The 24,225-nt window shown below is 41.3% G+C and overlaps 1 protein-coding gene across 1 annotated transcript in view; it reads left to right on the top strand.

Annotated features, from left to right (window-relative positions):
- Nucleotides 1-15,134: 15,134 nt before the first annotated feature.
- Nucleotides 15,135-24,225, top strand: part of DCX (doublecortin) — a 97,678-nt gene continuing 88,587 nt past the window's right edge. The window contains exons 1-2 of the mRNA XM_047843281.1: nucleotides 15,135-15,327; nucleotides 15,655-16,040. Of these exons, the coding sequence (XP_047699237.1) occupies nucleotides 15,224-15,327; nucleotides 15,655-16,040 (490 nt within the window). The 5' untranslated portion in view covers nucleotides 15,135-15,223. The remainder of the gene's footprint in view (nucleotides 15,328-15,654; nucleotides 16,041-24,225) is intronic.

Here is a 24,225-nt window from a genome sequence, read left to right as displayed (position 1 = left end):
TGAATTTTTGTGTGTATGTCACCTCAAGCTCACGGACCGCGAGATCATGACCTGAGTCGAAGTCAGGCGCTCAACCGACTGAGCCACCCAGGTGCCCCAAAAGAGCTATATTTTAAATATGCAACAAAAGATAGAATCTCTAGGGTTTGATTACGGAAACCTTACTCAAATTTCCCATTCTTATTCCTCCCAACTTCTACAAAGCCACTTTCACTAAATGCCTGTAATTATTGTATTAGCTTCTAGTTGGCTTCTCTGCTTTCAGATTTTCAGAGTGTAAAGTCCTCCTGTACTTTCCACCACGTTGAGCTTCCTAAATGCCAGTCTGGGGGCACTTGGGTGGCTCAGTCAGTTGAGCATCCAACTCTTGATTTCAGCTCAGGTCATGATCTCACGGTTTGCGGGTTCGAGCCCCGCCTCGGGCTCTATGCTGACCGTGCAGAGTCTGCTTGAGATTCTTTTTTCCTCTCTCTCTCTCTCTCTGCCGTTCCCATGCTTGTTCTCTCTCTTTGTCAAAATAAATAAATAAACCTAAAAAAGAAATTAAAATGCCAACCTGGATCTGTTTCTCACCCATGTCTTTGGCTTAATAGTTTCTTCTTTTCTGGAAGACTCCATCAGGAATGCCAACTCTTCAAAGGCAAGGATCTTCTACTTCCCTTTTGCCTTTTCATCATTGTCCCTTCAGCACCTACACAGAGCCTGGCATATAGCAGAAGCTCAGGAAATATTTTGTGTAATAAAGTCTTTTGAGAACACTATTGTATAGATCAGTTTTCTGCCTTCTTTCATCTTGCTCCATACAAGGATATTTTACTTATTTATTTATTTATTTATTTAATATTTATTTATTTCTGAGAGGGGGGCGGGGACAGAGCATGAGCAGGGAAGGGGCAGTGAGAGAGGGAGACACATAGAATCCGAAGCAGGCTCTAGGCTCTGAGTTGTCAGCACAGAGCCCGACACGGGATTCGAACTCACAAATTGTGAGATCATGACCTGAGCCGAAGTCGGACGCTCAACTGACTGAGCCACCCAGGCACCCCAATACAAGGATATTTTAGATCAGGAATGATCTCCCTCTAGAATTTATCTCCTGGGACTTAGACTAGGCCAGTGACCACAGACATCCCTCATGCTCTTCTAAACTTCTGGAGAAACTACATTAGCATTCACATTCCCTTTGTTGATGTAGGAATGAGAACACAGTGTTTTGCTTGGCTTGTGCAAAACTTATGGGTAATCCCTTTGTCTGACCTTACACTTGACAAATTTTCTCCCAGATTTGAGACAGGTTACACCTCATATTTTTAAAATTATTTTTAAAATTATATAAATAGTACATAAATGATTCAGCATTGTTTCCTTCCCACAGATTATTTTTCTTTTTGCTAAAGTGTATTCTCTAATAATTACTTCCGAAAGTTTCTGTGGTTAGTAAATGTTCTGGGTTCGCATATGTCCAAAGTGGCTTCATGTCTCTCTCCCACTTACAGGATAGTTTGACTCGCTATGAAATCTGAGGGTCCACATTATTTTTACTCAACAGTTTGAAGATATGCGCCATTGTTTTCCTGTGTCTAATGTTGCTAAAAGGAAGTCTGAAGTCAGACTTATTCTTCTTCCGTTGTAGGTGATCTCCATTTTGTCTTTCAAAGTTTTTAGTATTTTCCTCTTATCCTTGATGCTCTAAAATTACACTGCGATGTGTCTAGGTTTAAAGTCTTTTTTAAATTACCATTCTTGTATTTGTAAGTCTTCTTCGTTGTCATTTAGAGGGCCCTTTCAATTTGAATATTCATGACTTCATTTCTGGGAAGTTCTTTTGTTTCTGTTTGGTTTTGTTTGCTATTTATTCTTCATGTATTGATTCCCATCTATTCTCTTAATTTTTATTCAATGGAACTCCTATTAGACAGATGTGGAAATTTCTTGATTGGTCTATCCCTCATGCATCCGACCTTTTCTTTTCTACTTTCCATCACTTTATCCTTTATCCTATGTTGTGGGAGAATGACTCAGCCCAATTTTCCAGCTCGTTCATTTGATCGCTGTTTGTATTCATTAAAAATATTTGTTTCGTCTGCTTACTGACATTTTAATTTTACCTACGGTATTTATTTTTTTTAATTTCTTATTTTTTATTTTTTGAAGTTCATTAATTTATTTTGAGAGAGAGTGTGTGTTTGTGAAACCAGGGGAGGGGCAGAGAAAGAGGGAGAGAGAGAATCCCAAGCAGGCTCCATGCTGTCAGTGCAGAGCCCGATGCAGGGCTTGATCCCATGAACCGTGAGATCATGACCTGAGCTCAAATCAAGAGTCAGAGGCTTAACTGACTGAGCCACCCAGGCACCCCTAAAGATTTATTTTCTTATTTTTTCATATTTACCTGTTATTGTTTCAAAACTACTTGCTCTCTTACAGATGCGATATCCTTTCTCATCATTCTAAAATGATTATTATCAGTTTGTACTGATGTTCTGAGAAATTTTTCTCTGAAGACCATTTCTTTTATGAAAACCTTTTAATTGTTGATTTTATTGTCTGTATTCCATGGGATTTTCTTTGTTTAAATGTTTGATGATTCTCTTATTATGTGCTTCTCTATGCAGTTGAGATTTCTTTTTAGACTGTCTGTTACCTCTGTTTGTGCAGCCTGTTTCAGAGAATAGAGGGGATGGATAGAGCTGCTCTCTTCAATTAGAGTGGGTGAGATGGAGATCCAGTCATGACAAGGGCACCTTGAGAAATTTGTGCTCCTCTCTATTTCTCATAAATGCCCTCAACTACTTGGCCATTGACCATTGCCCAAGATACTAGACTATCTCACTGCCTTAAGCTCTGCTACTCTTGGCTTTCACTTGAAGATAGATCTCTCTCTTACTGCATGCTGGCCCATATGGTGGCAAAAGGGATGGGCAAAATTGGAACCTTCTGGCTTTTCTTCCTGTGATACTGAGCAGTTGCCACTAAGGCAATTCCTTTGTCCTAGTTTTTGACCTTTTGGCACGGAGAACTCTTATGATGCTTTCCTCCTGTATGAGAGTACTCTGCTGTGCTCTCTCATGCAAGTCCTGGGCTGTGATTTCCTTCTTTAATCAGAACCCAGTTATGTCCCATCTTTCAAGGATTCCTCTCAGTTTTAGGCCTGTTAAGAGTGATTTCAAACATGCCTATGTACTGAATCATTTCTTCGTGTATCAGGTATAATGCAGAAAGTGAAGAAACTGTAAATAACAGTGGCTCAAGGAAGATAAAAGCTTATTTCTCTATTACAGTAAACAACGTTTATAAAGAAGTTTCTCCAGGCTGATAGAGTTATCACTGGGCCCCAGTCTATCTTGTTGCTCTGCCATTCTCAATACCTAGCGTCTGCTTCCTGGAGCAACATGACTGCTTGCACACAAATCATATCATTCACAGTTCAGCCCATAGAGAGGAAGAAAAGCAAAGAAGAGTGTCATCCCTCCATCTATGGGTACTCTTATAAGTTATACACGATACTTCTAAATTCTGGAGTCTGGTAAATGTATTTATATACATACCATGCATATTGCAAGGAACTTTACATATGATGCTTCATTTACTTTTTACAACCATCCTTATCCCTCTATTATAGATAAGCTCCACTAATTTGCTCAAGGTCACGCAACTAATAACTGGGACGTAAGGCCAGATCTGACTCCGGAGTCAGTGGTTCTCAACTTTGGCTGTACGTTTGAAGCACCAGGGCAGCTCTTAAAAGTACTAATGCTTGGTGGGGCGCCTGGGTGGCTCCGTCGGTTAAGCATCCAACTCTTGATTTCGGCTCAGGTCGTGATCTTGTGGTTCTATGGGTTCGAGTCCCATGTCGGGCTCTGTGCTGGTAGCGGGGAGCCTGCTTGGGATTCTCCCTCTCTCCCTCTCCTTCTGCCCCTCTCCCACTTGTGTTGTCTCTGTCTCTCTCAAAATAAATAAACACACTTGAAATATATATATATATATATATATATATATATATTTTAAATACAAGTAAGTACTAATGCTTGGGAACTACACCAGATCAATTAAATCATAGTCAAGGATAGTTTGTAAAAGCTTCCCATTTGATTCTTTTGTGAAGCCAGAGTTGAGAACTACTGCACTTTCTAACTAGTTTCTTTTCTTTTCTTTTTCTTTTTTGCTTATGTATGCTGTATGTCCCTCTGTCAAATATTTTGATTGCCCGATTGCTGACTCTGCTTAGGTTTTTACTTGTCTGTGTAATATTTTTGTTGTTTTGAAGAAATATAGACGGCTCATATTAGATTCAAACTGAAAAAGTCATTGAGAACTGTATCAGACATGCAAAATCATTCACATTTTGAAAATCAATCTATGTATTCAATCATATCAACAGATTACAGAAGAAAAATCACACGATCAAATCAATACATGCAGAAAAATCATTTGACAAAATTCAACAGCCATTCATGACTTTTTTGAAAACCCTCAGCAAACTCAAGGAATAGAGGAGAATTTGCCCTACTTCATACAGAACATCTACAAAAAAAAGAACCTTACAGTTAATATCACACTTAATGATGAGAAGCTAAATGTTTTCTAAAGATTGGAAACAAGTTAAGGAAGTTCATTCTCACAACTGCTATTCAATGTAGAACTATAGAAGATTTGGCCTGCACAGTAAAGCAAGAAAAAAAAATAATTCTGATTGGAAAGGAATAAAGCAAACTCTATTTTCAGGTGACCTTATCTACATAGAAAATCCCAAGATAATTACAAAAACGCTTATGGAACTAATAAGTGAATTCAGCACAGTTGCAAAACATATGATCGACATACAAAAATCAGTTGCGTTTCTATACACTAACAATGAACATGCAGAAACCAAAATTTTAAGTACAATATCATTCACAGTCCTTTAAAAAATGACTTAGGTGAATATCGAATAAAACATGTATAGGATGTGTATCCTTAAAACTACAAAACACTGAGGAAAGAAACCAAAGAAGATATAAATAGAGAGACATGTCATGTACATAGATTGGAAGACTCAGTTTAGTCAAGATGTCAATTCTCTTCCAATTGGTATATAGGTTTAATACAGGTCCTATCAAAATCCTGCTGATACAGACAGGACTATTACAGCATTTCTGTGGAAAGGCAAAGGACCTAGAATAGCCAAAACAATTTTGAAAAAGAAGAACAAGGGGCACCTGGGTGGCTCAGTCGGTTGAGCATCTGACTCTTGGTTTTGGCTTGGGTCATGATCTCATGGTTCATGGGAATGAGCCCTGCACTGGGCTCTGCACTGACAGTGTGGAGCCTGCTTGGGATTCTCTCCCTCCCTCCCTCTCTCCCCCTCTTTTTCTCTCTTTCAAAATAAATAAACTTTAAAAAAGAACAAAATGGGAGAAAGTTTTGTTTTTTTTAAATAACTACAGTAATCAGGATGGTTTTGTACTGGAGGAGGGTAGACACATAAATCCACGTACTAGAATAAAGAACACAGAAACAGACTCACATAAATATATTCAATTGACTTTTGACAAAGGTGAAAAAGCAACTCAGTGGAGGAAGGATAATCTTTTTAACAAATGGTGCTGGAGCCACGACATATCCATAGATAAAAAATATGAACTACAATCTAAACTTCACAAAAATGAACTCAAAATGGCACATAGATTTAAAGGTAAAACCTAAATCTATAAAACTTTTAGAGAAACTTCAACACCTAGGCTTCACGAAGAGTTCTTAGACATGGTACCAAAAGCACAATGCATAAACAACAAAAGATCCCAAACAGCCAAAGCAATCTTGAGAAAGAAGAACAAAGCTGGAGATACCATGCTACTGGATTTCCAGCCATACTACATACTTATAGTAATCAAAATAGTATGTTACTGGTACAAAAACAGACGCATAGATTAATGGAACAAAACAGACAGCTCAGAAATAAACCCATGCTTAGATGCTCAATTAATCTATGACAAACTAGGCAAGAATATACAATGGGGGAAAAACAGTCTCTTCAATAAATGGTGCTGAGAAAATCGCCAGCTACATGCAAAAAGAATTAAACTGGACCACTTTCAAACACCACACACAAAAGTAAACTCAAATTGGATTAAAGACCTAAATGTGAGATGTGAACCATAGAAATCCTAGAAAAGAACATAGGTAGTAGTTTCTCTGACATTGGACTTAGCAACATTTTTCTAGATAGATATCTTAAGACAAAGGAAACAAAGGCAAAAATAAACACATGGGACTACATCAAAAAAAGTTTCTGCACAGCAAAGGAAACCATCAACAAAACAAAAGGCGATCTATCCAATGGGAGAAGATATTTGCAAATGATATATCCAGTAAGGGGTTAATATCCAAAATATATAAAGAACTCGTACAACTCAACACACACACACACACACACACACACACACATACTGGAATATTACTTATCTATAAAAAAGTATGAGATCTTGCCTTTTGCAACAACACAGATGGACATAGAGGATATTATGCTAAGTGAAATAAGTCAAACTGAGAAAGACAAATACCATATGATTTCACTTGTATATGGAATCTAAAAAACAAAACAAATGAACAAAGAAAAAGCAGAATCAGACCTATAAATACAGACAGCAAACTGATGGTTGCCAGACGGGAGGCGGGTAGGGAGATGGGCAAAGTGGGTTAAGGGGAGTGGGAAATACAGGCTTCCAGTTATGGAGTTTATTAGTCACGGGAATAAAAGGCACAGCATAGGAAATATAGTGAATAACACTGTAATAGCGTGTATGGTGACAGATGGTAGCTACACATGTCGTGAGCATAGCATGACGTACAGAGTGGTCCCATCACTATGTTGTACACCTGAAACTAATGTAACATTGTGTGTCAACTATACTCAAATAAAAAAAATCGTTTTATTTATTTATTTTAAATTTTTTAGTGGTTTTTTTTTTAATTTTTTTTTTCAACGTTTATTTATTTTTGGGACAGAGAGAGACAGAGCATGAACGGGGGAGGGGCAGAGAGAGAGGGAGACACAGAATCTGAAACAGGCTCCAGGCTCTGAGCCATCAGCCCAGAGCCTGACGCAGGGCTCGAACTCACGGACCGCGAGATCGTGACCTGGCTGAAGTCGGACGCTTAACCGACTGCGCCACCCAGGCGCCCCTAGTGTTTTTTTTTTTTAATTTATTTTTGAGAGAGAGAGAGAGAGAGAGAGAGACATAGTGTGAGCAAGGGAGACACAGAATCCGAAGCAGGCTCCAGGCTGTGAGCTGTCAGCACAGAGCCCAACACTGGGCTCGAACTTGTGAACCACAAGATCATGACCTGGGCTGAAGTCAGACACTCAACCGACTGAGCCAGCCAGGCGCCCCTAAAAAATCTTTTTAAAAAGCACAATCCACAAACTAAAAAATAAGTTAAAACTTTTGTTCGATGAAAGAGCGTGTTAAAAGAATGAAAAAACAAGTAGCCCTCTGAGGATATATTTGCAAACTATGTATCTGACAAGGGACTTATACCTAGAATATACAATAAACTCTTAAAACTCAACATTAAGAAAAAGCAGGGGCTCCTGGCTGGCTCAGTCGGTGGAACATGAGACTCTTGGTCTTGAGGGTTGTAAGTTTGAGCCTGCGTTGGGTGTAGAGATTATTTAAAAATAAAATCTTAAGGGGCGCCCGGGTGGCTCAGTCGGTTGAGTGACCGACTTCGGCTCAGGTCATGATCTCATGGTCCGTGAGTTCAAGCCCCGCGTCGGGCTTTGTGCTGACAGCTCAGAGCCTGGAGCCTGCTTCAGATTCTGTGTCTCCCTCTCTCTGCCTCCCCCACCCCCGCTCATGCTCTGTCTCTCTGTCTCAAAAATAAATAAACATTAAAAAAATTTTTAACAAAAATAAAATCTTAACACAAAGAACAGCAGCAACCACAAACCCCGACAATTCAATTAGAAAATGAGCAAAAGGCACAAAGTCTTCTCGCTGAAGAACGTACACACAAAATAAGCACATGAAAAGATGTTCAACACTATTACACATTAGGGAAACACAAATTAAAGCCATAAAGGGATATCAGGACACACCTTCTAGAATGGCTGAAATAAAAATACCAAATGCTGGTGAGGATGTACAGACGTTGCTGGCGGGAGAGTAAAATATTAAGCCACTCTGGAAAAAAGTTCAGCAGTTTCTTATAAAATTAAACATACAGGTATCATAGGACTCTGCAATTGCACTCCGGGGCATTTCATTACCAGAGAAATGAAAACTTACGGCTGCACAGAAATCTGTGCGCCACCCCTGACACTTAGCACTCGTTTATTCTGTTTCACCGTATATAACATTCCATGTATGAATAACCACTAATAAATTAGCATGCCAATGATGGGTGTTTGGGTGTTTTCATTTTTCAGCATGTCAAGTAATGCTTTTTAGGACTTTCCTTGTAGCGGTCATTTGAAATCATGGGTGAGTGTTTCCCTAGGATGGATATCTAGAAATGGAATTTCTGGGTCACAGATGGGTACACATTTTCAGCTTTACTAGCTACCACCAAAAACCACTCTCCAAAATTGTTTCTTTTTTTATGTAAATTGTTCTATTTTTTTATTTAAAATTTTTTTTAATGTTTATTTATTTTTGAGAGAGAGAGAGACACAGAGAGAGAGATAGAGAGAGAGAGACAGACCATGAGCAGGGGAGGGGCAGAGAGAGGGGGAGACACAGAATCTGAAGCAGGCTCCAGGCTCTGAGCTGTCAGCACAGAGCCCGATGCGGGGCTCGAACTCACAAAGTGTGAGATCATGACCTAAGCCGAAGTCAGACGCCTAACTAACTGAGCCATCCAGGCGCCCCTTAAATTGTTCTATTTTTATTTTTTATTTGTATTATTTTGTTTTAATTTACATCCAAGTGAGTTAGCATATACGGCAATAATGATTTCAGGAGTAGAATCCTGTGATTCATCCCCTACATAGAACACTCAGTGCTCATCCCAACAAGTGTCCTCCTTAATGCCCCTTGCCCATTTAGCCTATGTCCCCTCCCACAACCCTTCCAGCAACCCTCAGTTTGTTCTCTGTATTTAAGAATCGTTTATATTTTGTCCCCTCCCTGTTTTTGTATTATTTTTGCTTCCTTTCCCTTATGTTCATCTGTTTTGTATCTTAAATTCCACATATGAGTGAAGTCATATGATATTTGTCTTTTTCTGACTAATTTCACTTAGCATAATACACTCTAGTCTCATCCACGTTGTCGTAAATGGCAAGATTTCATTCTTTTTGATTACCCAGTAATACCCCATTGTATATGTATACCATATCTTCTTTATCCATTCACCCATCGATGGACATTTGGGCTCTTTCCATACTTTGGCTGTTGTTGATAGTGCTGCTATAAACACGGGGGTGCATATGCCCCTTCGAAACAGCACACCTGTATCCTTTGGATAAATACCTAGTAGTGCAATTTGTGGGTCTGAGGGTAGTTCTATTTTTAATGCGAAATATGTAATTTCTGTTTTAACTTGGATTTTCATAGTTATGTATGAAGTCGAGCATATTTTCACATGTTTATTGGCCATCGGGGTTTCCTCTCCTATGAACAATTTGGACATATTCTTTGCTCCTTTTTTCTTTAAGTGTATTTATTTTAAGAGAGAGAATAAGCGTGAGTGGGGGAGGGACAAAGAGAGAGGGAGAGAGATTGAGAATCCCAAGCAGGCTCCACTCTGTCAGTGCAGAGCCTGACATGGGGCTCGAACCAAGGAACTGTGAGATCATGACTTGAGCCGAAGTTGGACGCTTAACTGTTGAGCCTTCCAGGGGCCCCTGCTCATTTTTTTTCTACTGGAGTTTTGCCTTTGTCTTACTGGTATAATTTTATATTTTGTATCTTAGGACATTAATACTGGTTAGTTATATAAGATTCAAATATCTTTTCTCAATCTGTTGTATATCTTTCAACATTTTAATGTTCTCTTTCACCTTCAGAAGCTTTAAACGTTCATGTAATGAGACTTATAAATATTTTCTTATAAGGTTTCTGCTTTTTCATCTTGGTTAAAAAAGTCTTTTTTTTAGCCACAAAGGTTTAAAGAGAATCTCCTCTATTTTAGTCTAATAATTTCAAAGTTCTGTTCTTTATATTCAGGTCTAAGACATCTGGAGTTTATTTTTATGTATGGTATGAGGTGGGGATCTAATCTAATTTTTACTGAATCCAGTTTTAAAATACCTGTACCTAAAAAAATAAAATAAAATAAAATAAAATAAAACAAAATACCTGTACCTACCATGTGCTAGACATTGTTGTAGGCACTTTGAATACAGTGTTAAAAACAACAACATTACTGTTGGCATTATGAATTATGTTTCATTAAAGCTGTTAGAATATTCCTGCCCCTGTGGAGCTTACATTGTACTTGGGAGATATATAATAAACATAATAAACAGGCATATTACGTCGTATGTTGGGAGATGCTAAATGTTATGGAAAAAATAAAGCAGGATAAAGGAAACTGGGAGTGCTTGGTCGAGAGGGTAAGTTGTAACTTTAAATAGGGTGGCCGGGGTTAGTCTTATTGAGAAGTCGCTATTTGGGAAAAGATTTAAAGAAGTGAGGGAGTTGCCATGTGAATACTTGAGGGATAATAAAAACTAACCCTGTATTGTACATACTATGTGCCATGCTTTGTTCCAAGCACTTTACATGTATTTATTTACTCACTTAATCCTTACAATAACAGATATTTCAACTGATATTTATGAATTGCACAAAACTTTCTGTTGGGATTTTCGTTGGAATTTCTTCATATATATAGATTATCCTGGAGAGGACTGATAGCCTTATAGCATTGCATCTGGCCATCCATAAGCACGGTCCGGTTCTACATTTATTCACAATTTCTGTTATGTTCTTCAATAATTTTACAATTTTCTCAATAAAGTCTTAGACATGTTTGTGGGCTTTATTCCTATGTACTTTATAGTTTTGTGGTGCCCATAAACAGTTTGCATATATTTTCAACTTCACTTCCTGTTGCTTAACCTCCCCAACCCCAGATCCTACTGTCTGCGTTTTTGATAGGTAAGGTGCTCTAGTGATTGTGTGTGTGTGTGTGTGTGTGTGCCCGCGCGTGTACACGCGTATGATGAATGGTCTTGCTACCTGATCCTGATCTCTAAGCTGAGTTTGATTAACCCACATAACAACATATCAAGAAAGATCTGAATCTTTCCCCTTTTCCCCTTCATGATTTTTACAAGATACATACTCGTGTCCTGTCTCCTCAATGAGTCTTCAAGCTCCTCAGAGGGCAGTGACCGATGTCTTAGACTCTGCATCTTGCCTGGAGCACATGGTAATTATGCAAAACATCTTAGTGTCACTTTCCCCACAATGGGGTTGTTGTACGTTTTCTTCAGTGTCTTCACTCCACTGAGCCCTCAACATGGCTCTCCCTTGATCGTCAAAATTGACTTCCATACATACAGATGCACTTTCTTGCTGGGCTCTTGCCTGCGACTTCCTTTCTGCCAGTAATCCTTCTCCTTTGAGGAAGTGGGAGAAAACTCTTGATGGGTAGCTGAGAGTTCTTTGAAAGGAAATACGTTTGTGAGATGATCTAGTCCAGTTTTTGCAAAAGGTTTATCCATAAAACGTTAGTCGATGAGTTGCTCTGGAAAAAAAGGTTTTGAGCTTAAAAAAAAAAAAGCAGGAAGGCCTTTAGGCAAAATTGCCTTTTTGGAGACACATGCCACATTTAAAGTATATTAAAGGAGAAGTTTTATGGTAAAGAAAACAAATTTTGCCTATCCCACTACTTTAAAAAAATTTTTTTAACGTTTTATTTATTATTGAGAGACAGAGAGACACAGAGAGTGAGCAGGGGAGGGGCAGAGAGAGGGGGAGGCACAGAATCCGAAGCAGGCTCCAGGCTCCGAGCTGTCAGCACAGAGCCCGACGCGGGGCTCGAACTCACAGACCGCGAGATCATGACCTGAGCCGAAGTCAGGCGCTCAGCCGACTGAGCCACCCAGGCGCCCCTAACTCCTGTATGTTTAAGTTTTATCATGCCATACATTCTTATATCCTCACCAGAAATTAAAAAAAATTTTTTTTTCTTTGAGTCCTTATACAAAATCAATTGCTATCCATTTATGGAACACTTCTGATGTGCAATAAAAAATGAAGACACTGGCCTTGCTGGACAAGGAAGCTGCAACCTTTATTTTGAGTTGCCCTATTTCCCTCTTCCTATTCCTTGATACTTCTCTGCCCCTGACCTGAATAACCCTGCGTTTTCAGGAGGTGGCCACAGTGTGAGGCAGAAAGAAATGGAAAAGAACACACCACACACAGGCGGTCCCCTGAGGCTACTTCTTTAGAAACCAGAAGAGCAGCAGCAAGATGGGCAGCCTTGACTAGGCAGATTGCACACTGTGGCCGTCTGCCCCGATAATAGAGACTGGAGGCTTGCTAAGCCAACACCTTCCATCAGGGAAGGAATATCATTTTTTATCCCACTTTGAGGCATCTTGCAGTAAAACACATGCATGCACACAAAATGCTTACCTATTAATCACCAACAGCTATATATTAAAAAGGAGGGTTAATTGTATTAGGAATCGGATAGAAGATCATTACTGAGCAGGCTATTAGTTCTGACCTTCCTGGATGCCAAGAGAAAATGGAGTCATGATGGTTCGAGGTGCTACCCATTAATGCATGCAGCCTTGGTTGTGAAGATGGTAGCCTGCCCCTACTTTAGTCTCTCATCTTTCTCTTCTTTTGTCTTATAGTCTGGCCTGATTTAATAAATTGAATTTGGTGGGTTCCTTCCCTTTTATAAGGTATTTGATCTGAAGAAGACAATTAGCAACACATAGGAAGTTGGAGGAGAGACTAATATGCATCTCACACTTCACATGGCAAGGTCTCTGGGTTGGACTTGAACTCTCAAAATCTCAAAGGCAAATGCCACAGATTCCATTAGCTAGATTACTACAGCAAGCCATAAGGTCTTTGGGATCCTTTTCCTCCATCCCCCATGAAGTTCTGGAAGTACTGGCCTTTGTCTTATGCTTTTCATACTCCCTCATAGTATATTCCACTGACCTTATTTCAAAAACAACCAGGTGTTGGGTGCGTGAACTAAGGTGCCTTCAAGAATGTTTTGTCTCAAGAAGGTGAAAGGGAGAGAGCTATAATTTCTAAGAAGCCTGGTTTGACTCTCTGAGCCTGGTCCCCAGGCAGAATAGGCTAAGGTTTTGGCCAAGTGAAATCGCCAGTTCCTTTTAAAAAAAAAAGCAGGGGGTGGGGGGTGGGGAGGGCTAGCACATTGCTCATTAGAACATTCTGCATTTGCCTGTGCGATCTTTTTGCTACCCTGCAATTTCCTGTTGGTTATAAATGAAACCTTTCGAGCTGTTAATGCAGCCTGTGAATTGAAAAAAAAAGCATGTAATTAATCATAGGAGTTGGGGGGGATTCACTAAGCCTGAGTTATAGGGGAGAAGCTGGACAAGGCACTAGGACCTAGAAGGCATCTATCCACCCTGGCAGGAATTTCTTGCTTGGAGCTCAGACAACAAAGGCATAGAGAGATTGGTTTTCTTTCTCTCAGCATCTCCACCCAACCAGCAGAAAACCGGTGAGTGGGGCTTTCCAGTGATTTTCAGGCAGAATGTAACAGATGTCAAACGGGAAAAGCACAAGGCAAAGCGCTTGCTCTAGCTCTTTCTCTTTCTCTCCTTCTCCTTCTCTGAATTTTTTTTTTATTTTGCCTTATCCTATCGGATTTTTTCCTAAGCCTCTACCTGGGATTTTCCTTTGGAAAAGTGAGTTTGATGTTCCTTTGTTTTCACTGTGATGAATAATAGTTTAGAGTAATACCACCCCTGATCCTAAAGCAAAGCCAAGTGTTACTCGCATGCCTGGGGAAATGCTTGCTACTTGTATTGAGGAGGTGGGGTCTCTTACCACTGCAGGTTGTCTGACAGAGACAATGCTGAGCTCAGCACAGGTCATGGTGACATTGGAAGAAAAGGGGGACCGAGCCTGGCAAACCTACTAGACACCCGTCCTCCTTTATCTCCTGTCCTCCTGGTCCCTTGCAAATTTCTCGATGTGGCAGTGTGTAGCAGCTGAGCCCTGCTTGCTTTGTGAGTCCTTTTATCCCCATCTGTGAGATGCATGTTAATAGTTTGGTTCATAGGCTATGGTCACTACCTTTGCTAGCGCTTGAGGCTTCTGTTGTGTTTGGTTTCATGATTTCATTTCTTTCTTTCCTTTCTTTCTTTCTTTCTTTCTTTCCTTCTCTCTCTCTTTTTTCTTTCTTTCTTCTTTTTTCTCTTTCTTTCTTTTCCCTTCCTTTCCTTTTCTTCTTTCTTTCTTTCTTTCTTTCTTCCTTTTCCTTTCCTCATTTCTTTCTTTCTCTTTCTTCTTTCTTTCTTTCTTTCTTTCTTCCTTTTCCTTTCCTTTCCTCATTTCTTTCTCTTTCTTTCTTTCTTTCTTTCTTCCTTTCTCTCTCTCTCTCTCTGGTTCAGCAGAAAGGGAAAAAATAAATCTGACAGATGACCATCTTTTGCCTCAGCTAATGCACCTGGGCAATAGACAAGTTTGGGGTGAATTGCCCGCTGTGAGGGCAAAATGCCCCTTCAGTCAGGGTAGAAATACAGAACAATGAAAGGTGTGCTTGTTTCTGAAGGTCCCATATGCTTTTCAGGGACTCATTTGGGAATCTTTCAACAATTAAATTATTCCATTAAGAGGTGGGGCTGCATCGTTGGGGAGGGATCGTGCACATATTAAGAAACAAAACAAAAAAAAAAACGAAAGAAAGAAAAGGATTTTGTGACCAAATGGTGCCAGAGGGGGCGGGGGGAAGCAGAGCTGATAACTTGTTAAATAACTGATTTTTCTAATCCTTTTTTTCAGCTTATTTCTTATGAATGTCGGATAGCTGCACCAGCTTGGTGGGGAAAGGGTTTGATGAATAGCACAAAGACAGTAGCTACTCCCTGGAGGCTGTCCCCTTAAAGGAGAATCCTGGTTTATTCTGGGGGGAGGGGATGCACACATTAGGGTAGGGAAGAGGGTTGGGAATAAAATTAAAACATTCCCCGTTGTAGTCATTTGACGGAGGCACAAAGATTGCTTCCCAAACTGGAGATGCTAACCTCAGCTAGCGCCTTCTATTCTCTTTAAGGGGATCTTGTCAGGCTATGGATTCATTTACAACTGTTAGTCATGTGGGCATGTGTGAGGAAACAGATGCCAGTTTTAATGTATTTAGCCCGAAGTTACAATTTGATAGGAGCCACTGTCAATAAGTCCCAGGATTTTAAGCGATTTCAAAATCCCTCCCTCTCCTCTGTTTTGGAACAGTGCCCAAAGTGCCTCCTTCCCCATCTCCCACCCCAACCCCCCACCATCGCCAGCACCCCCTCAGCCCCTCCTTCTTCTCTATTAAGATCAATATTCCTGCAGGTCAGGGGCAAGCAGCAGATGGGTCACAGGCTTTTTTCGAGCAGTTCTTTTCACAAGCAGCAGATTGCAGAACTGGATCTGGCTAATATTTGAATTCTTTTCTTTTTTCCCCCCCTCCCTGCCCCTCTTTCTTTGCCTCCCCTCACCCCCTTTGTCCAACACTCAGGTCTCTGAGGTTCCACCAAAATATGGAACTTGATTTTGGACATTTTGACGAAAGAGACAAGACATCCAGGAACATGCGAGGCTCACGGATGAATGGGCTGCCCAGCCCCACTCACAGCGCCCATTGTAGCTTCTACCGAACCAGAACCTTGCAGGCACTGAGCAACGAGAAGAAAGCCAAGAAGGTACGTTTCTACCGCAATGGGGACCGCTACTTCAAGGGGATTGTGTACGCTGTGTCCTCTGACCGTTTTCGCAGCTTTGACGCCTTGCTGGCTGACCTGACTCGATCTCTGTCTGACAACATCAACCTGCCTCAGGGAGTGCGTTACATTTACACCATTGATGGATCCAGGAAAATCGGAAGCATGGATGAACTGGAGGAAGGTAATTTCAAGGGTGGTGGCTCTTGGTGGGAGGTGGCATCGTTGGCTATGGTTACATTTCTTGGAGTTCATGGGAAAAACAAAATTAGGAATTATGTTTGTCAGAGCACCAGGTCGATGCCGAGACTCTCTGATCCTATAGGCATCGACAGACCATTAGCCATTGCTCTTCATGGCCTTTAGTCTCTGCTGGCGTTGGAGCGTGGATGGCGGTGATAATGCATTGTGCTCATCTGTCAGGGTACAAAGGAAAATCTGAATTGTGTCATTTACTCTGGATCTTGTTCATAGTCAATTCTAAGTAGCATTATTGAAGCAGACCATGAACTCCTTAGGGCTGTAAAATGAAGAAGGAACTTTGGTTGAGTTAACAGAAAGGTATCCAAATATCCTTTGAGCTGCTGAGAGACTGTGAATTGCTGCGCATGGAAGTAGGCGTCCTAAAAGCAGGACTTCCTGGACATATTCATAAAGGATTATCCTTTTAGGTAAGTGGTCACTGCTCAGCTGTTGCTTCTAAAAAACCCACTTCAGGGTGTGTCCCTAAGGCTGAGGTCATTGAGAGAAATACCAAAGAAAGCTGTAGGTATGTCTGGTATTTTAATAAAGACTATTCCTATTAGAATAGGAACTGACTCACTGTACCTAAGTCCCTTTAAATCCTCTCTAGAGTTTGGTTCTACAATCGAATTTTATGACTATGTTGCTGAAAACCCAAAAAACCTGGTACCCTCTCCAAAAGCAGGGACATCTCAGCTCTTAACAAAACCTTGCTCATCCACGACACCTTTCTCTGTGGTTATGTAGAAGATTGATCTTGGGACACGTGCTTAATACTGTACGTTATCAAGTCAATTATATGGTGGATGCCTCCCTATCCCCACTTTTAAATCGCTATAACATGGAATCCGTTTAACTTGACACGGTGCTTTAAAGGACAGCTTCGAGGGACGGTGATCATGCAAATGGCCCTCCCCAAACCCTTTCCTCCACCCCTCTAGCCCCACCTCCTCACCCCTTCCATTCCCTGAGGAAAGGTGAGTTTAGAGCAGGCAGATCTCTAGGGAAGCCAGATTATGAAGCAGCCAACAGGGAATGAGAAACAGCGCATTAAATGACTTGGTGTGGGAGTGCCCCGCCTCTGCTTCACTGCTTCTAGCTTTCTTGTGTTCTTAGACAAAGGAGCATGAGGGCTTCCCTTGCACAAGACCATGTTCTCGCAAGTTGCTGCTGTTTCTCAGGCCAGGTCAAGGGATTTGGAGCCAGTTGCTGATAAGAGACAGTGTCCATACGGCTAGTGGCTCTGGGTCTCATGGTTCAAGTCTGAGGTTTTTCCACATAACTGACCTTGAAAAACAATGCTAAGAAGGCTCAGATTATTTGATCGTGTGCCAGATGACCAGGCAGAGGTTAATCTGAGACTTTTTCTGAACATGCAAGGATTGACTATCCTAGCACGTATCTTAAAGGAGAGACAGGGCAAACTAGAAGGACTTGGCCCGAGGTTGAGGGAGCTGTCCAACAGAATAATTGATAGGGTGTTCATCTTTTGTCACTGTAAAGCCCATGTGTCAGTCGAATCTGAGGGGTGCCTCCGTCATAATTTTCACAAACAAAGCACCTTGAATCACCCAGTATGTCCTCATTGCCACTAGTTGTGATTTGTTAAAGGCCATGACAGATGCTAAGGCAGAATTCTGAACCAAGGGACATTGTATTTCGAGTAGGAATTAGAATGTTCTTGTGTCTGATTGAAGAGAAGTGTCATGCACAGATTTCCCCCCTCCCCAGATCCATTTTCTAACATATCTTGCTCAAGGACAAGCCCTTGATATTGATTTTTTTCCCTAGATGTGTGTGTGTGTGCGTGTGTGTGTGTGTGTGTGTGTGTATGTTTTGTGATAATCTCAGCTCAATATAGATAATAAATGTAATTTTGAAGACTGCACCCTTTCTCCTGACCCTTTTGAGTCCTGCTAGATTGGACTCTTCCCCTGGGTGCATTGGTAGTGCTTCCTGGGTTATATAGAATGTAAAGAAGGCTCACTCGCATTTATTCATGTATCATCTGCATCCACAAGCTGCAGTGACCTCCCAGTCCTTAGTACTGCTCATTCAGTCAAGGAAATTCTGGGGTATCTCTAAGATAATATTGAGAAATGTGGCCAGCTTTCCCACTGCTGCAGAGCCAGATGGGAAAGGGCACTGGGGATGAGGAAGATAAAGAAGAAGAAGGTTTTTTTCTCTCCTGTTTTGCCCTTTGGAACTACTCTTCTGGGAATGGAGGGCAGAAGCCCCTCACTTTGTTCACCATTGGAAGAGGTTGAATGAAAGATTAAGAGTATTCATGCACACTGTTCCCCAAGAGACTTCACGCTGAAAAAGTTTGGAAAGATCCCTGATGAAGAATCAGAGGCAGCAGGTTCTAGTCTTAGAGGCAGAAGGTTATTGCAGGAAAAGGAGTCTTTGGGATCAGATTTGTTTCCAATCCAAAATCTGCCACCTGCTAGCTGGTGCGACCTTGGGGAAACCATGTAGACTCCCTGAGCCTCAGTTTTTCATCTGTAAAGTGGGAATAGCTGCTTTGAGGATTAAATAAGAAAATGGGTATGAAGTTTTTACTATTATTCCTGGTATACAGGAATAAAGGGTAGCTATGACTGTTGGGTTGTCCTAGTTTATAGCTGGTTAGCTACATAACTTATTGTCACGGTAAATAATGTTCTCCTTTGTAAAACAGCATTTTTGAAGAAAACTGCCATTTTAAGGTATAATTTACACAATGTAAAAATCACCCATTTAGGTGTACAATTCAATGATTTTTTTTAATTTTAAAATTTTTAAAAAATAATTTTTAAGTTTATTTATTTATTTTTGAGAGACATAAAGAGAGATAGAGAGAGAGGTAGAGAGAGAATCCCAAGCAGGCTCCACACTGTCATTCCAGAGCCCAATGCAGGGCTTGAACCCATGACCCGTGAGATCAATCAAGAGTCAGACGCTCAACCAACTGAGCCACCCAGGCGCCCCTACAATTCAATGATTTTTAGAAAATTTACCAAGTGATGCAGCCATCATCATAATCTAATTTTAGATAACTCTCGTCACCCCGAATGGAAACCCTGTACCAATTAGCTGTCATTGTCCATTTCCCTCACTCTCTCCAGTCCTAGGCAACAACTTACCTACTCTATGTCTCCACAGATTTGCTTATTATATAAACTGAATCATATACCATGTGGTCTTTTGTGACTGGCTTATTTCCCTTAGAAAAGTGTTTTTAAGGTTTATTCATGTTATACCATGTATCAACACTTTGGTCCCTCTTATTGAGGAATAATACTCCATTGTATGTATGAACCACATCTTGTGTATCTATTGTAACATTTGTGTGAGACTAGTAACACCTGCCTTCTTTACCTATCAGGGTGGTTGTGAGGATATAATTAGATAATAGCTATGGAAACGCATCGACAAGGTAAAGCTATAGCTACAAGGTATTATTGTTAATGATGTAAAAAAATAAAGCAATAATGATGACACTACTGAGGGGGTCAGTGGGATTCCAGAGCCTGTGGGATGGCCAGTGGCTCCCAAACCTGGCTGCCTTTCAGATTCTTCCAGAGATTCAGGAAAATATCAATTCCTGTGTCATACCCCAGATCTATTGAATCAGAATCCCCAGGGCTAGGGCTGCAGAATCTATGTTTTTAACAAATCTCCCCAGGTGATCTTTTAAACTTGAGAAATACTGGATTAGGTGATCCTGATGGTCCCTTTCAGCTAACTACAGTGATGGGAGTTCCTAGGAGTGAAGAAGTCCTTGGTTTTGTTTTGTTTTGTTTTTTCCTTTGTAGACCTTAAAGGAATAATGGAGCATGGAACATACGGTTTCCAAATGGCCACTTTGTTAAATATTTAGAAAAAAATAAAATGAAATAAAAAACAATTGGTATTGGTTAATAATCACTCTGGCCTGTTACACTCCTTGTCTAATGCCTCTAGTCTACTGTTTGCTGCTAGATGCTGAAAGTCGCAAGGGTGACATTTTGGACCCAAATCAGGTTATTTATCTCAGCTTTTCCACAGCTCTTTGGGTACACAAGGAGTCTTAGTGAAGCCATGTAGGCTGTGGTCGTATTATGTGTTAGTCATATTCCCAGTGGGTCAATGAATGTGACTCTTCCTTTTGTCTTGTTTAGTCTTTCATTGCAAAATCATTCTCCTTCCCTTCCTGCCCAGTTCCTTCCTCACTTCTTTGTGAGTACCCAGATCAATCTTCGGGGTATTATTTTGAGCGTTATTACGTGGAGCATGGGACAGAATATGGACAATTGGGACCGTCTTGCTGGAAAATCTGAGTTGAACAGTGACATCAGTTATGATCCAGACCCTTTGCCATAACTCATTTGAGATGAGATGAGATGAGATGAGATGAGATGGAACCACCTTCTCACTAACTTATCCTCTAGCTCCTAAAGCAAGCACATTGCCAAAGAGAAGGATTTAAAGACACCTGGGAGACAGGTACATCATTAATAGATAGGATAATACAATGCAGTATCATTTAATATTTTCCTTCTTGAATGAGGAAGTTCTGGAAAAGAGGAGAAAGCCCAGGCAGAAGTGTTTTCACACTGAGAAAATATGAGTGTATTTCATGTTTTTGAAAATGGAGCCATCCTGAAAATGAAGGGAGGTGGACATAGATCATCTTTAAAAAAATGTTTTTTAATGTTTATTTATTATTTTTGAGAGAGAGAGAGAGAGAGAGAGAGAGAAGGGGAGGGGCAGAGAGAGAGGAAGACACAGAATCCGAAGCAGGCTCCAGGCTCTGTGCTGTTAGCACAGAACCCGATGTGGAGCTTGAACTCAGAAACCACAAGATCATGACCTGAGCGGAAGTCAGACGCTTAACCGGCTGAGCCACCCGGGCGCCCCGACATTAGATCATCTTGAGCCCATATTCTGTTCCCTTCCTGCCCTTTCAGCTGTGCTTCCATGACTTCATTTCCTTACCCTCTTTCTCCCTGAAGCAGATAGTCAGTTCCAGAAAATTGTCACCTTGCCTGGCTCTGGCTTTCTTTCTAGGCTCCCAATGGGTGGGAAATGGCCCCTGCAAGCTGTGTCAGGATTGGAACCCAGCTGTGTAAAGGTGCAATACACCTCATCCAGCTCCAAGTGCCAGGCAGCTGGATGGGCAGGAAGCACCCAGCTCTGGCAGCAGATGTTGCCGATGTTTGCAAAATGAGAACAAGGAAGCCTTGGTCTAGAGACGCAGCAGCACGTTTGATGTCTTTCCAGTAGTACAAGTGGAGAGTCCTCGGTAGTGGGCGCCTATTTCTTTAAAGTTTAATGACCCTCATAACGTTACCTCCTCCAGCCTTTTGGGGATGGAAAAGAGAAGAAAATTCCTTCTCGTGGATCTTTAGGTCTGGAAGGAACTGAGATGTCACCTAGTGTAATACCTTCTATTTATAGATGGAAAAGCTGAGACTTTGAGATTAAATGATTTGCTGAGGTCACACAGCTCCCAAAGGCCTGATTGGGACTGGGATTCAGGGTCTGACTTCCCAAGTTGTTGCCCTTGACCACTGTAAATATCCTGCCCTCTGGTCAGGGATGTTTGATTACAGGGGAGGCTATGCATGTGTGGGGACAAGAGTTGTGGGAGAAATCTCGGTACCTGCCCCTCAATTTTGCTGTGAACCTAGAACTGCACTAAAAAGTATAAAGTCTTAAAAGGATCCTGCCCTCAGCATGCATCATCAGTGGCACCACGTGGCTTTGCTGAGTGTTAACCATGGAGTCCTACATGTGACTTTTTCAACAACTGGATACCTCCTCTTATCCAGTAGGAAACTGTTATGTTCGAGGCATGAGACCTGGGTAGTGGTCCTGTTATATACATTATTATAGCTCAGTTCCAAGATGGCTGCTGCTGCTTCTTTCTTTTTTCTTTCCTTGGGCTTTTCCTCCTCCTCTTTCATCTCCTTCCCCTCAGCTCTTTCTTCCTCCTTGCTTCTTTCCTCTTTCTTTCTTGTTCTCTCTCTATTCTTTCAGATGAGGGCCTTAATGATAACCATAGCTAGAGTTTCTCAAGTGTTTGCCATGCACTAGGCTCTGGGCTCAGCAGTTTCTATCCATCATCTCATTTGTGCCTCACCACAACCTTATGAGGTAGGTATTGTTATTATCATTCCCACTTTGCAGACAACTTACTGAAGCTGGGGGAGGTTAGGTAACTTGCTCAAGGGCACACAGCTAGGAAGTGTTGGAGACCCTATTCTGACTGACATCACATCAGCTGCTCTTTTTCCATTACTCCATGTTGAGGCCAAAAGGAGAGAGTGGAGAGACTAAAATGTACTGTTGGAAGGTGCTCAACATAGATTTGGCTGAGAGCTGGGCCCTCTGGAAAGTTCCTGGTGCCATATGATACTATAGCTGTCTGCCATCATGTTCATTTTCATCTGGGGGTGGTTAATCATACTCATAGTTCAGAGGCTTAAGAGGTTTAAGACATGGGAGCAAAATAAGTCCAGAGTCCTAATAGGGCTACACAGCTGACTCTCCAGAGGAGACTGTAGATGAGTGAAATCATAAATATATAGCCTCACACATTTCTACACCACCAGTTGTCAGAGTTTTAAAGTACTTGACAAGTTATGGAAAACATCTGACTTAAAGGCACTAACCTCTTGGAAGGTACCCGTGAATCTGGTGGAGTGCTAAGGCAACGGGCCATCTCGAAGGGTGGGGGGGGGATATTGGCTGTGAGTAGATGGGGGAATTGAGCAGGCTCCTTCACCCCTTAAAGTCACAAATTAAAGACCCTAGCCTCTAATCCCTTGGGTTAGGTTGGATTTGCCAGCAAGGGAGCGAGAGAGTTTAGGGTTTCTTTCGACTGAGTTCTTTGACTACGCCATCCTGGGTGTGTGTATGTGCACCACGTGGGAGAGGACGCCTATGTTCACCTACAAACCTCCCCCTGGCCCCCTGACAAGACAGAACACTAATGGCCTCTTGGACTCAGAGCAGTGTTGGAAGCCACTCACCCTTCCCCTTCACAAACACACATAAATGTCCTCAAAGGTGCCCTAGAGAATCTGACTGAATCTTCTCTCAGCACTAACTGAAAAATTTATTAATTAACATGACTTAAAGGATTTGGCGCTGCAGCAAAGCAATCAATATTTGCAAAAGGAGGGAATTATCAGCCCGGTGTTTCTGAATGTCCCTGCATGGTTCTCCCGCTGAGACCAAAGGAAGAAGAGCCATCAGTCCGTAATTGTGTGTAATGCTTTCTTTGCACTGGCTAGGGTTGACCAACTTATTTATTTAGAATTGTTACTGATGAGTTAAGCCTGATTAACTCACACTAGTTTTCTGCAGCTTGACCTCTGGATGAACTTCTATATACCTTCAGGCTAATGTGTTTTACTCAACAAATTCAACCTTTTCCAATACTCTCTCCTCCAGGATGAGCCTACCTCTCTTCCTCTTTTCTCCAGCTTCTAGTCCCAGGTGTCTACTCCCCGCCACTGCCTTGCCTCTGGCCCCGGTGTTCCTTCCGCTGTATTAGTCATTTCCTGTAGCCCAAGATAAATGTGAAAAGTACACTAGATTCCTCCAATCCATAAATCTAGCTGTATAACATATTCTTACATCTCCACCTCCTTACTTGTGGCAGCCAAGGGTGAGTCCTGGTGAAGAGAGCCTTGAACACACAGATCTAGTGTGTAGCATTGGGGAAGATGCAAAGATGAGGGGTGGGTGGTAGAAACAGGGGAAAGTATTTCTCAAGCAACAGCTAGATTTGCAAACATAAGCAACGGGGTGTGTGTGTGTGTGTGTGTGCGCGCGCGCGCGCGCGCGCGCGAGCACGCGCATGCTGTTATTCAGGCAGTTTCTCCACTTTGATGTGGAGGTGAGCAGTAGAGGACACAATTGTGTATATATATATACATATACATATATATATGTATATGTATATATATATATGTATATATTCACCACACACATACATTTCACATTTCAATATTCCACTGCTTAGCCACATACTCTGTGCAAAGGACAATGTGGCTTCTTGGCAGGTATGTACTATATGCCCAATGTACAAGGATACTTGGGTCACTTTAACTTGGGATAAACTATTAATTTTGAAAGTTCTCCCTGGTTTATAA

Source organism: Prionailurus viverrinus, chromosome X (assembly GCF_022837055.1).
Source record: "Prionailurus viverrinus isolate Anna chromosome X, UM_Priviv_1.0, whole genome shotgun sequence".
NCBI lineage: Eukaryota > Metazoa > Chordata > Mammalia > Carnivora > Felidae > Prionailurus > Prionailurus viverrinus.
This window is presented reverse-complemented; position numbering and strand designations above follow the sequence as displayed.